Below are 15,158 nucleotides of genomic sequence, written 5' to 3'. Positions count from 1 at the left end.
TTAATTTCTTAATATGACCACTGTCTTCTCATTTATTAATCTCCTTAAAACTTTCATCTCATTCTTTTAAAAAGCTGTTAGGTCGTTTTTAATATACTTTGTTTTTTATTTATCTTTTAAACCTGTATGTGGGCATGGGTGGGTGGGCATGTATGTACAACAGGATCTTTCTACATAGCCCTGGCATCAGCAATAGTGTCTGGATTTGGTGTTATTTCTAGCTCATAACTCAAGGTGTAAATTCTACAAATGACCTTATTTTCCTGTTGTCCTCATCTCACCTAATTATTAAGAGAGAAAAAAAAAACTAAATGTCATTTTAAAATGAAAGACAGATTTTTTTAAAGCACAATATAGGGCTGGTGAGATGGCTCAGTGGGTAAAGGCATGGGCCACACAAGCCTAATGATGTCAGTTAAATAGATCACTAAATGCACATAAATGTGGAAGGAGAGAACTAAGGCTACAAAGTTGTCCCCTGACCCGCACATGTACAGAATAGCATGTTCTTCTGCACACACACACACATTACTAATAGTAAAAAAAATGTTATTATTAAAAATAAAAAACTGTTAAATATTTTAACTACCTAAAGCCCAATGTGTAAAAAGTGTACATATGATAAAATAAGAATTTTTGAATTGGTAGGTTATGTCTCAACATGGCTACTGGTTATTAATGTGCAACAGGATTCCATAATTGCATGTATTTTTTTCCTTCCTTTTGGCTAAAGTATGGTAAGATCATGTATTTTTTTCTCCGCACAGTTGTTGTTGCTTGTAAGAGAAGAAAATGATTAATAATTACAAATGATTCATCTAACAAAGAGATCAGTATAGAAAACTATGAAAAAGTATTCCATGACTGCTGGGTGAGGTTGTTAACGATGCAGAGAAAAGAACAAACCAACATGAGGTCTGCTTTCCACAGAGAGAGGATGAAACAATTGAGTCTAAAATAAATATAAATTGTGACAGATTTACTTGTAGTTCAAGAAATGGCACGTTCAGGGCAGGAGAGTCAGCTATAGGTTAAGAGCACTGGTTGTCTTCCAGGGGACCCAAGTTGGGTTCCTAGCACTCACACAATGGCTAACATTCATCTGCAACTCCAATTTCAGAGGATCTGACACCCTCTTCTGGCCTCTACGCATACAGCAAAGTCATGGTGCAAAGACATATACTGTGGGCAAAATGCTCATACACCTAAAATAAACTTGAAAATAAATACGTTTCCTTTTAAAGAAATAGAAAATATGAGGTTCCCTCCAAATGTGCAGGGGAAAAGCCAGGGGCAGCATGGGAAGCTAGTTCTTATGATCCCCCAAGAATACTTCTAGCAGAGCCCCTCTATACAGTGGTAGGACCCAGCACTTCAGATTCCAGCTTAGAGCTCCAAAGCCAAGACACCCAGTTGCCAAGAATCAACCCAGGTGCTCTCGGGATCAATAATTCTGTGATTATTCTCTTAGAATCAATTCTGGAGATTAATCACATAAGGAGCCTGAAGGCAGCTGTAGGTGACTCAGTAGCCAGCATGACATCTAGCAGGGAGGCAGGAATCCAGGAGACTAGAGAGGGCCTTTGAAACTTAAGGGCTGGGAAAGGCACTTCAGGAAAGTTCCCCAAGCAGTCCTGGGCTGCATAGTAATGGCAGTGGAAAAGGAAGACACAGCTCAACATTGACAACTGTCCCTTAGGGGGACTTCTACTCACTGAAAAATGAGACTCTTAACTTACACCACAAAAGAGAAATTCAGTACAAGTCTGTATGAACCATAAATGGAGTTTACTGAGAACGACTGTGTGGGGGTTGGGGGGTGGTAGTTGTACATATCACGGGGCCGTCTTGGTTACTTTGCTACTGCTATGGAGAGAAAGCATGACCAAGGCAACGTATAGAAGAAGGCGTCTACAGGGGCTCCTGGGTGCAGAGTGCTAGTCCATGACTCTTATGGTGGGGAGCATGGCAGGAGACAGGTATCATACTGGAGTGGTAGCTGAGAGTTTACATCTGATCCACAGGCAGGAGACAGGGAATGCTATCGGCTTTTGAAACTCCTCCATTAGGCTACACCTCTTAATCCTTCCCAAATATATGGGGGCTATTTGCATTCAGACCTCCACAGTGCCCATGGACTGCTCAAGAGAGAAGTTATCAAAGTCACATCTAAGTGTCTTAACAATAAACTCTCTCTCTCTCTCTCTCCCTCTCTCTCTCTCTCTGAGAACACACACACACTGTATTGTTGATCTCACATCTACCCATTTCCCTGTAGCCAGACTACTCCCAAACTTGTTATGAAGCGGAAGACATTGACTTACCTGTCTCCATCTCCCTGAGTTCATGCTAGGGAAGTACTCTACCAACTGAACAAATGCTTATAAAACAAACTTTGGTTTTGTTTTGTTTTGTTTTGTTTTGTTTTGTTTTGTTTTGTTTTGTTTGGAAATAGCATGATGTAGCTCATGGTGGCCCTGGACTTGTAATTTTCACACCTTTCCTGAGTCTTTGGATATCAGTAATGTTCCATCACGTCTGACTTAAAGAACTTCTCTTTAGTACATGAGGTTACTGTTGTGTCCGGCCAGCAGATCACAACATGGGTTCTAGCCTGGAAAGGCATTTTGGAAACCTGGAAGAGAAGAGGGGCTAGGTGGCAAGATAAAGAAATGTAGCTAAGACAGTCATTCTGATCAAAGCTCAATTTTACTGTTCCACACGCAACTATAAAGCAGGGAAAGGGGCCCCCTATTCCCGCCAATTAATCTTGGGTTCCAATAGCAGAGTGACAATGTGCAGGGCTCCGAACAGCAAAGCAGCAGGTTCCAGCAGTGGGCATGGCAGAATGATTGAGCGAGAAGCTCCACCCCTGAGCAAGCAGGTTTCAGGCTGGGGGAGGGGAGACTACAGGTTACAAAGTGGTATGTCAGGTATGTTGTCTGTGTTTAAAGACAGATAAAAGATGCATAGACCAGAAAAGGTCAAAGGGATTCATAATGTACTTAGGTTACAGTGTCAGCGCCTGTTTGGTGTGCCTGTATACCTGTGTGTGGATGCATGTGTACAAATTTGTGTTCAAATTTGTGCTGAGGCAGGAGGACACCTCATATCCATCCAGAGACTTCACCTGGGGATCCATCCCATAAACAACCACAAAAACCAGACACTACAACAGATGCCAACAAGAGATTGCTGACAGGAGCCTGATATATCTGTCTACTGAGAGGCTCTGCCACTGCCTGACCAATACAGCAGTAGATGTTCACAGCCATCTATTGGTCAAAGCACAGGGTCCCCAGTGAAGGAGCTAGAGAAAGGAACTATGGAGCTGAAGGGTTTGCAGCCCCATAGAAGGAACAACAATATGAACTAACCAGTACCTCCAGAGATCCCTGGGACTAAACCACCAGCCAAAGAAAACACATGGTGAAACTCATGAATCTAGCTAAATATGTAGTAGAGGAAGGCCTGGTTGGTCATCACTGGGAGGAGATCCTTGGTCCTGTGAAGGTTCTGTGCCACAGTAAAGGGGAATGCCAGGGCCAGGAAGAGGGAGTGGGGAGGTTGGGAATCAGGGGTTGGGGGTAGGAAAAAGGGGATCTTCAGAGAGGAAACAAGGAAAGGGTTTAACATTTGAAATGTATGTAAAGAAAATATCAAATAAAAAAGCTTTTGTTAGGATTTTATAGGATGATACCTAATTGCAGTCTTCATCGTTTTTGAATGATGTCTTTTGGCAGACACAGGTGAATCATAAAGTAATAAAATGAATGTTGAAGGACCCGTAGAGAAACCTGTCCCCAAACAGATTGTGGAATTTATTATCTCTACTTGCAGTTACCAGTGATTTTATATTTGAAGGAAAGCTGAAGCATACACTGCTGTGTTTTCTGACAGCTTTTTATTCCCTTAGACTATGCTTTTAATTAATGACAGTTATTACAGAAATACTGATGTATTTGCCATTAATGTGTTCAATATCATCATCCACAGAATTTTCACAGTAGCTAAATATTTGACAACAAGGATGCAGCATGGGTAAGTTTTCCAACATTAAGTTCCTATCCAGAGAGTTGGACACAATCTCCACAATGAATTTATGATGGACTTTGTAGTGCAGTCTGGCTCAGAAGAAACTATGGAGCCCAGGTCCCGTGAAGAATGCAGAGATCCATCTGGGTCTGATATCTGTGGGATTTCATGATCACACCTGAAATAACAAGGTTTTTAAGAGTGAAGAGTTGGAGATCAAGGTGTTAGTCATAAGAATAAATGCAATGTACTCAAAAGTAACTAAAAGCTGACAGTCAATATGTACTGTATATAGCCTTATCAAAATATCAAATTAATTACAAGAACAAATAAACAACCAATTAATAACAAAACTTTGAATGAAAACAAGAAAAACCAAATCACTAAACTAATCAAAACTCAAACCAAAATCAAACCACAAAAATTGTGCAAAGCAAAATTCTTAGTCTGCACATTTTGTAGCACAGACTTATAGCCTGTGGCTGTCCTTGGCAACTAAGTAGAAAAGCAGTTCCTGCAGGTAAAAATCTTTGCAGGAGAAATTTAAGCAACATTCTCCTTTTGGATTGTGGGTCTGAAGGATATGGCCTCCCAAGTCAAAGCAGAACACAGGTTGTATACTTGGAGCCAAGGTTTTACAATTTTGTTGACTGATCTCCATGTAATTAGTCATGATGACCCATCAGGAAAAGATAAATTTGCACTCAGATTCTTCCTGGATGCCGAGCAGCTCTTAAAGTGTCTCAGCATTTCTCTTAATCCCTTTAAATGTGCACTCTTCCTGGGCCAGAGGCTAGATGAAATTAAAGCCTGTTCATACCAAAGAAACAAAATAAAGGAGGAGCATACAGCCCATTACAGCCATGGTTATTAGGGATGAGAGGCAACAGTGGTGTATTTCCTGTGCACACTCAGTGCTCTTCATCCAGCACTTCTCTTTGAGGGAGATCATGTCGTGGTCTGTGCCATGTTCTGCTTTCTGCTGGACTATTTCAGACTTAGGGAAGGAAGAAACAAAGGCCTGGTAAGCATTTGTTAATTGAGCTGTCTCTCCCAGAACAGCTCTATTCAGCTGGACAAACCAACATGACCTATCAGCTGAGATCATACCGTGCATCCCAAGTGTCATAGAACACCTGAGCTTGGAATTGTTTCTCACCTTTTAAAAACTGCTAGAATCAGAACTGTCAATGACACATTATACTGGAGTTTATAAAAAACACCACATTTCCCCAGTTGTGCGGGTATATTATATTGAGTAATAACAATTGAACAATGTCTGAATGTGAGTCCAAGAGAGATGTGTGCAACCTAGAAAACCATGTGGATTCCTTATGGGGTGCGAGCATGCCCTGAACTGAAGTGAAGGCTATGATTATTTCTCCAGTGCAGGAACCTCACAAGGTTCCTCTTGTCAATCCCTCTATCTCCAAATAACCAGAGACAACATACAACACAAAACCCCATGGGTACTTCATAGGTCCTAGAATCTGCAAGAGTTTGCTAAATAAAAATATTCCCAAGGCCGAGCAATGAACCTTAAAAGTGATGGTCATGAAAAAAACAGAACACCCCTGTACATCTATGACTATTGTAGGGCATACTCTCAAACACACCTATTTGTGTTTATGCAATAAAAGCATATTGTATTGCAGTGCCCCGTTTAGTTTCCCGGTTAATACAAATATAAAAATCTCCCAGGAAACTTTAGAGGCATAAAAAACCAAATCTTGAATGGGAAAGGTACTTAGTGGGCAAAGCATATAGGCAGCGCAGTCAGTGATATGCTTTCCACTCATAAACCGGTCTGGGAATCAGGGTTCTTGTCCTATTATCCAATCTGGCTCAGCAAGTTCCCAAGGCTGTGTAGAATAGGTTTGTTTCCCAGCCTAGACTCACATGTCGGTGGTGGACCAGCCTCTTGTTCTTGATCACTGTTTCAGACTTGTCTCAAAGTAAACAAATTCTTTCAATAGGATCTCCATTTTCCATCACCTAACTGACTTGGTGTCCAAAGGTATGAGCCCAGAGTTATAGGAACTGTCTATAACAGGATCCAAAGGAACCATTTTCTCCCCAGAATGTGATTGTCTCAGGGCTATTTTGAGTAAGAAAAGGCTGACTAGTTGAAGGACAAAAGCTTGCATGGATTATCTCACACTGAGTTCATGGAAGGGCTGCACCACACAGTACCATTTCATTCTTCAGCAAACAGACATCAGGATAACTTCTCCTTCAGGGCTGCTCTGAGGACCACTGCAACCCTGAATACCCTAGACTCTGTGGATACCTCCTACTTGTTCTGGAAGGACTGGGTCAATGAGGACTTCTTTTCTACTTTCAGAACATGGCTTCTAACAGACATAACCAATTTTATACTACCAGAACTGTCTGAAGGTCCTCATTTCTCCCAACCCCAACTGAGGCTGATTTTAACTCTGAGAAAATGATGTTGAAGAACAGTCCCTCTGAATGCTACACAGATAAGATAGTGTGAGTACTTTAGATTATCAAGACCCTCAATGGGCTCCTGAAGCAGGCCTGGTTTGCTCCACAGCTATGGGAATTCTGCTGGATGCAAGTTCAGCTCCAAGCAACTCAATCTCTCAATGAGTAAAATCCAAGACAAAGTACAAGGCAAAGCTTTACTGAGCAGAGATAGCAGGAAATGTAATGGTGGCAGGCAATGAGGAAAACAACCTGGAATGCTTAGAAGACACAGTGAGCCACCTGACCTTCCAGTGGTCCTTCACAGTTCACCAAGAGCAGAAAAGGGTCATAAACACAACGATTTTATACAGCAATGTCCTCCTTACCTCCATATACCATATCCCTTACATTTGCTCTAAAGATTTCAATGAGAATCAATAGTTTTGTCTCTAGTCAGTTAAAAATCTGACCCTACAAGAATTCTTGTGTCCTTTTATTCTTGGGTGTTAGGTGAGCATGCAGAATAATTGGACTGCTGTATTTGATATTTCATAGGTGCAAACTCAAACCTCAGAGTGTATTTCTCATTAAATTTGACCTCTAGAGACACACACAGCTGCATTTATGCACAATCACACACACACACACACACACACACACACACACACACACATTTGTATATACAAGCACCCATATCACAAACACAAAATTACCTAGTATTACACTAATACACAACTTTAGTATAAACAAGCTCAGCCAAACGTGGTCCAAACACACACAGACAAACACACACACCACACACAAGGAACAAAAACATACACACCACACAATACACACAGAGACACACAAACACAAATCAATGAAAATATTACTGTCGCCCAGCAAAGTTCCTGTTGCATGAGCAGCTACTGGGATCTCTGATGTATATGTGTATAAGGTTCTTAGACTCAGGCAGTCTTTGCGGCCCTCATCTGTAATTAACTCCTCTTCAAAAAAATTTTTATGCAGATGCTTTCTGGTCCTACCAGGAAGTTACAAGCTCTGCACAGATAACCTGGACAACACAATACCAAATTCCCAAGAAAGAGATTCCTAAGAAAAGCCCCCAGCAAGCCCCATGTTGACTCTCTCGGTCCCCTCACTATACCTACACTGGTTCCTTGGTAGCATCAGAGGAAGACAGTGACTTTTGGTCACTACCCAGGAACTTTTCAACCTATTACAGTTGATGTGATATTAAATCTTCCTCAATATCAGTCAGAAAAAAAGCTGCTGAAATAACATGCTGTGACATTTATGAAATGCAGCACTGTGCCAACTATGAGGAGGAATCTATCCTGAAACAAAGCCACGCCCACGATATAGTTAGCAAAAGCCATGTTAGCAGAGGGATGCACGGTAGGATTCTATGCATGTTCATGGTGGAGCCAATAAGACAAACCCAAATCTCCTAGGGAGATAACTCTATGCAGGGAAAGTGAAGAAATCTAACACTTATTTTTAAAATAGCTGTATTGTTTATTAATTTGATGAAATAAATGAGAGAGGGGGTGCTACCTGATAGTGAACAGGAGATGCAAAGACTACTGGACAGAACAAAACAGGAAATGTCACTTTTATTGAGAGACCAATGCTCAAAGAAGTAATATAGAGAATAACTGGACAACTCAGATGTCACTGAATGGCCTCCCAACATACCGAGAGAGACACAGGTCAAGAAAACAATGCATACACAAAAAGAAACACACAGACATACTGTCAGAGACAAAGACACACACAGAAGCACACACAGACTGATTCACATAAAATCATAACTGACCAGAAAACAATGAGGTATCTGTTATGGTTCAGGACCAAGATAATTCAGACTATGCAGAGGAGATGTTTCAAGGGAGACCCAACGACTCTGCGATTATTTTAGAGGAATAAAATGCCCTAGAGAAGCCAGGTCATAGTGGCTCAATACTTTAATCCCAGCACTTGGGAGGCAGAGGCAGGCAGATTTCTGAATTCAAAAACAGCCAGGTCTACAGAGTGAGTTCCATGACAGCAGGTGCTTCACAGAGAATCCCTGTCACAGGGGACAGAAAAAAAAAAAACATCTAACAAAAATCACTAGAGAACACTCTTCTTGGTCAGAATTGGGGGCATATATTAAGAAATTTTTTCATGAAGCCTCAGAAATCACACACCAAACCTGAGCCTGTGAGAAGCCTCTCTGTCATCTCTGGTCATCCAGACAACTCCAGACTCTAAGGCTCAGGAATGACCACTCCAACATCACTCAAAGAAAATGGGACTGACAATATGCTACTCAGGACCTCTCAGTGTGAACCAAGATATATGAAGCCTGTAGAGACTATTTTGAGATAGAGGGGAAAGGGGTGAATGGAAGTGGCCAAAAGACAGCTATGAAATCCACTTATTTGTCAATTACACAAGGCTGTCATCCCTGCAAACTATTTCCTACCTAGAATCTCACAAGATCCCTGTAAAGCAAATGAGCTACAGGCCTTTACTTCTTCCTTCAAAGCTCTTGCTATTCTCAACAAGGGCTCCAACACAGCACCCTTCAAACTTAAGGCATATAGTGTTGTGATGTCTAATCAACCTATCTCCCTTAGTGATTCTAGCAGAGCAGGAACATTTGCATGCCAAACATGCAGTTTCTTGAACCAGGCTACCTCCACAGAGAGCCCTGTAGATGATAACATAAACAAACACTTGGAGGAGACATAGGTGAGTGCCTGGAGAAGTTGGTGGACTGTGACATTGGATTGTCTATGTTTATGTTTAGACATGAGGGCAATCTGCCTCTGATACACATCATCCTACCTGCTGCTCCTTGGCACTTGAGGCACAGATGTTCTTGCTGGCCTCCTCACAGAACCTCTTTTCTTCCCCATGGGACACTTGCGTTCCAGCCTGCTCCACCAGCAGCTTTCTGTTCTCATTCAGTAATATCCTCACTTTTTCCTTTAGTTGAGTGCACTCACGGAGGCGGTGTTTCTGCTTGATGCTGATCCACAAAGAAAAATTGGTGATTCCCAGCCAGATTCCATTGGCTTTCCACTCCTACAAGTCCCATGGTCTCACTAGGGCCCTGAACCCCTGACAGTCCCAGAAGAGTCTACAGTATATGTAGCAGCACCAAACAGAGGCAGGTCAAATCAAGATACCAGCCATATTCCACAGGACTCAACAAACTTCTGAAAGCCCTGACACCAAGAGTGCACCCTATACATCACAGAAGAGGAAATGTTCTTCATGGTTGATTATAGGTCTGTGGGACCATAAAACCTTCAGCAGGGAGAGGGCTTATCTCCTCTGAGAGAGGTGAGCTGACCCAACAAGTGTACACTCTTTCCATTTTTGTCGGGAATCCTAGATCTTTTAATCTGTGGTCAGAACCCTAGAGGTTCAGGGTTCCTGGATATTCCCAGCGTGGTGGAAAAGTTTTCTATATAGAGGGCCTTGAATTTGGAAGAATAAAGATTGGAGGGTCTTGGACACTCTTCACACTTAGGACAACTGAGTCCAAGAGGTACAAATCCAAGACCCTTGCCTCAGGGCAGTGTTCCTAAATAAAAAAACAGATAACATAGAACCAGAGCCCTTGCATTTGTTCAAAGTCCTAAAAGGACAGAAGCATTCCCTGCCTAGTTCTGGGGGTCTCAGTTGTGTCACTGACTCACCTGTAGGAATAGTTATCTTTTAACAGTTCCTCGGAGAACTTCATGGAAATAATTATGGACTGGGTCATTTTATCCATATCCAACATTGTCTTCTCATGTTGTGATTTAATGATGTTGAATTCAGTGTTCATCCTGTGTTAGGTCATGGCCCAAGAAGCAAATAATCTGCTGAATTGAGGATTCAATAATCATGTGCAAACAGGCTGTATCATGGACTACCCAAGCCAATTGCATGCCACATCCTAGTTCCTTAAAACTGGGTCCCCTAGGTGCTAATTAAACTTACTATCCTGGGCAGAGGACAGCAGAGCCAGGGGACCAAATGGAGCTAGCTGACCTTCAATGGCTTCCCGGGCAAGCATGTAGGAATAGAGTACTTCTATGACAATTTTACACTAAACTGTGCCACAGGCATGGGTCCAGTAGATATCTGTAATGACTTTCCTCTTATTTTTAAGGCAGGGATTCTCATTCCTTGGTTCCTGTTGTTATGTGAATTCCCAGAGGACACAACTAGTATTTACAGGAGAAAGGCTTTATCACATCTCCTCCCCCAGGAGATTCCTGTGTGACAACAAGGAAACACCAGGAGCAAACTTCCCTGGTGATCACTTTGGACCTCTATGAACAAACACTAAAAGGACCTGCAAACTGTGCATCACACAAATCCTCAGACCCCATCAAAGGTCCCAGAGCCTCAGTCCTGAACAAAACATACACAGCTAAGTTCACACACATAGACACAATTAGAATGCCAAATAAATCCAGGGAGGTGCCATCTCTCAGAATATAATGAACAATATCAGAGTAAACGTGTGATAGCCTGCAGGTATTGCATTCACACACTGAGAGACAGTAAGTGTGAGCAGGTCCTTCCAGCTGTTGACAGCAACAATCAGATTGCAAGCACCCCAAGGTCAAGTACAAAAGATGATAATAAACACACAGCACCTTGTTTATCCAACAATTAAACACCTGTCAGGGCTACTTAATTGAATGATGAGAGATGACACAGTCCATTCATGGAAGGAAATTGGGTTAACAGATGGCACAATACAGGCAACAGGGTACTGGGCATAATTCCTACCTGTAGTTCAAATCCTCATACATGTAAAGGTTCAGGATTCCACACATTTCCTCCATGTCATTGCTGATCTTCCTCATATCTAATTTCAGTTCTTCTAGTTCATTTATTTTTGATCTCTTCTTAGTCATTTTGGAATTTTGGGTTGAAGTATTTCTAGCAGACCCTGCAGATAGGTAAACACAAAAGAATTTGCATACTTGATGGCCCAGGAGAGGGGAGACCATTCTGAGTCCCAAGAAGAAGACTGAGGGAGAGAAAAGGTAAAGACAGGGTGAATCCCTAAAAGAGCAGAAAAGCTATCTTCCAGCTGGTTTGCTAAGCTATGTCCTCTTCCTAACCACCATTGTCAGACATATGCCACACTCCCTATTACAGGACCCCTTGCCCTGAAATCTATAATTTGCCTCAGACGTAAAGATATGGGGAACATTGTCAGGTCATATCAGATGTGTTGCAGGGAAATCCTGGATTTCATAGTGCTTAGCACTATCAAGCACTAATTAATAGTGTGTCTTCAAATCCAATGTGTCTGAATCCTCACCACATGACATGACCAGGGGAGCATCCTTCTCTGTTCTTTTCATCAGATACTCAAGTTACCTACAGTAATCTGGAAGGTGAAGTGCTTCAACTCCCTTCCATGAAAGGAATAACACACTGATATTCCCATAGTGCCCACTCCTGGCATTCTTTGCCACTCAAATTGAAATTAAATAGCTCCCAGAAAAGTAGCTGCAGGTTTGTCAATTCCTGGCTCTGTCAAACTAATCATCAGAAATTCTTGACTCTTTGACATTGGCAAAGTCCAAGGCTTCAGCTTGTAAGACCTACTCCTGGACGGCCCAGCTCAAGCCTACCTCTACCAGGAAGTTCCCCACTCTGCCCAGGACTCACTGTGCCTTCTCAAGAATGACTTCCTTCTTCCTTTTTCATGAGAAAGGATTCCCTCTTCCTTCTCCGTTGGTCTGGTCTCTCCTTCATCGCCATTCTCTTTCTGACATAGCCTGAGCAGCCAGGAAAACATTCCTGCTGGTAATCCCAGAGCAAACAGAAGGTATGAACCACAGGCAGTTGCTGTCACCACAACACAGGTGACAACACAGAAGATTCTAGTTCTATCCTAGATACAAGAGATTCTCCAAGGAAGGCATTACTGATGATATCACTAGCAACTGCCATGACCTACCTGCTAACTAGTTCTCCCCAACTTGGTCCTTTTCTGGGGTGCCTCTCCTGGAGCCTCTCATGGACCCGTGGGATCCCCTTTGGCAACCTATCCTTCCAAAGCTGGAGAATTCTAACTGCTTTATTAGATGTCATGTGCTTTTGAGGAGGAACGTTGGTTAGGACTCTGACATGCTTAAGAGATTTTGTTAGCCCCAAATCTCTAGGGACTGTGGATGTAGTAGATTTTTCTCAAAAATAAATATGCCACCTGAGTCAATTCATATGACATATACTCCAATTTCCCAGGGATTTCCTGTATCACAAGGCAAATATCTTTCTCCTATACATTTAATTGTATAAAACCTGGATGATATTTTCTAACGGTGCATTCCTTGATAGTGGTTATTCTTGTCATTCTTTCCATACATAAATACATACATATATATGTATATATATATCTATGTGTTTCACAAAATCTCTGGTTTACAATGCTATCTTTTATAAGGAAAACTCCCTATTCTTTCAAACATAGGGGATCAACTACAGGGCAAATATAAATGGTAAACTTGCTGTCCCATCTTCAAAACATTATCTTGCACATGGTCCTGTTCTCAAATACAACCAGACAATTTAAGTGGGCATCAGAGAGCAAAGGTCATCCCGGACTTTACATTACTACATTTTAGCCTCATTGCAATAACTTCTCCAATATCTGTCTTCCGGAATGGAGAAGTTGAGCAATAAGGATGTTGCTGGTTGTACCGTGATACTGTACTCACAGCAAGTATAAGACTCAGGAGGTAGGACAGGGAGTGCAATGGCCTGAGTTGAGATGAAACCTCAATTTTAATGTGTCTATAAGTTATCATCTCTGGCTTCTGTGTTCTTATGCTGGGTCTGCTGAATCTGTGCTATAATGCCCGCTAACCTCACAGATAAAGAGTGAAAAACTATGTATGTCTTCATTGGGAAACCATCTGAATTTCACTCCCTTCTTGAGCCAAACAATATCAATATGCAGAGCTCAAAAATCAAGGGGAGATAGGTGATAGATTCAAAGTTGAGGTCTTTTTCTTCCAATTTTCCTTTTCTCTTTCACTGAGGGTGGCTTATGTGTTTGCTGGCCTAACGGGGCCTGGATCCAACAACAAGGGGCTCACTGTATACAGGATCAATTTTACCAAGAAAAGGATTGTTGCAGAATCATGGCATGGCACCAGCTTTAGCTCCAGCTGACCTGGTATAGGACAGAAGACCTGAGCTATCTGGGGAAAGGAAGCAGCATGCAGTGTCACACAGCTCTCTCTGATGCAACTGCTAGAACTAGAATAGGGATGTTTGTTTGTTTGTTTGTTATACATACACAAAAAAGTAGGGTAGAGTTGGTACATGCCTGTAATCCCAGCACTCAGAAGGTTTTTAAACAATTGTTTTTGTTAGTATTCCTGTTGTTTCTATTGGTTTTGTTTTGAACTTTCCCAGCTATTTGCACTTGACCCAGAAAATTAAGCCCATACTCTGTACAGTCCTATCACTCATTTTAATCAGTGATTTTACTCTTAGCACCCACTCCTCAGATGATCTCATTACTCACTTTCAAATAAGGAAAATAGTCATACAGACATTAGTTAACTTGTATGATCTCATGTAACCAATTCATCGTGACTGTAGAGTGGCATCCCAAACTTTGGAAATACCCAAGCTTCTATTTTTGAGTTGACAGGCCTCTGTGGAAGACTCATTATCTGGTATGGTAGAGGACCTGAAATGGCTGCCACCTAAAGGCCAAGACTGCCCCTCCAGTGCCTCTGAAGCCTGAGGCAGAGGTCAGCCAACAACACAGGAACACTTGGTTGGCCACATCAGGTTCAGGACTGTACTTTGGATGAGCCCTGAGACCTGGATGAACAGAGGTCTCTTGAATTCTTGTGAAGGTGAGCACGAACACTTAGACTTGGGTAGAATAATGGATCTTTTGGATGCAAGTCTTTCTTTTTTATTTATCTTTGCTATGTTCATATTTTATGTCAATAAAAAAGGTACCCTACTTTACAACTTCTAGTCTCTCTGTGTGTTAAAGTGATTGCCAGTGTATACACACTAGAGTTACTAGAACAATACATTTTGTCACATTTTGTTAAATAATTAAATATTTTTGTATTAATATCTTTTTACTAATTCACTTTACACTCTGTTTTTTTGCCCCCTGACACCCATATTCTTTCCCCAATATTGCTGGCTGCTTCTTTTCTGAAGGAATATGGGGCAGCTATCTCAGGTCATCCCTTCTCCTACCAAAGCTAAGTGACCCTGTCCTGGAGAAAGGTGCTGCAGGTGCTGGTAATGAATGACTTCTGCTTGGCTTTCTTCTTGCTCCACTTGGCTGGCTTTGAGCAGTTCTTGCAGAACTGTCCTTGAACTTGGTACTTCATCCTGATGGTCCATATGAAGCACTTGTTTTATTAATGTTCTTGAGAGTATTTTTCCTTCAAACCTACTCCCACTAGTATACTAACAATGACAAAGGAAATGAGATATGAGACATCTATTCCAGGAGTTTCCAATTGTTCTCAGACCAGCAGTAGAGAAACCCACAAAGCTGGCAAAGGTAAGTGAGGTCACACAGGTACCTTAGAGCATACTGCTGTTTTCCTGCTGCTTTCCTAAGGAATGTTCTAGAGGATTATCATATCTAGACTCCCATAGATTCGTGTGCACTGGACACCAAAGGGCTCAACATACTT

At 41.8% G+C, this 15,158-nt stretch overlaps 1 protein-coding gene across 1 annotated transcript; it reads right to left on the bottom strand.

Moving 5' to 3' along the window:
* Positions 1 to 3,892: 3,892 nt before the first annotated feature.
* Positions 3,893 to 12,334, bottom strand: Gm10413 (predicted gene 10413). The gene is made up of 5 exons (NM_029288.3): positions 12,142 to 12,334; positions 11,248 to 11,410; positions 10,161 to 10,292; positions 9,301 to 9,484; positions 3,893 to 4,213 (listed from the first exon to the last, which is right to left on the bottom strand). Exons 1-5 carry the CDS (start codon positions 12,269 to 12,271, stop codon positions 4,208 to 4,210), a joined length of 615 nt encoding a protein of 204 aa, NP_083564.2. The 5' UTR covers positions 12,272 to 12,334; the 3' UTR covers positions 3,893 to 4,207.
* Between the last annotated feature and the right edge of the window lie 2,824 nt (positions 12,335 to 15,158).

This window comes from Mus musculus, chromosome 14 (assembly GCF_000001635.26).
Source record: "Mus musculus strain C57BL/6J chromosome 14, GRCm38.p6 C57BL/6J".
Lineage (NCBI taxonomy): Eukaryota > Metazoa > Chordata > Mammalia > Rodentia > Muridae > Mus > Mus musculus.
This window is presented reverse-complemented; position numbering and strand designations above follow the sequence as displayed.

What these genes read in the sequence shown, in the direction of transcription:
- Gm10413 (NM_029288.3), bottom strand. Translation starts at nt 12,271, where the DNA reads ATGTTTTCCTGGCTGCTCAGGCTATGTCAGAAAGAGAATGGCGATGAA. An exon ending in GTCATTCTTGAGAAGGCACA is followed by an intron (nt 11,411 to 12,141) that starts GTGAGTCCTGGG and finishes ACCTATCTGCAG; the next exon opens with GGTCTGCTAGAAATACTTCA. An exon ending in TATGAGGATTTGAACTACAG is followed by an intron (nt 10,293 to 11,247) that starts GTAGGAATTATG and finishes GACCTAACACAG; the next exon opens with GATGAACACTGAATTCAACA.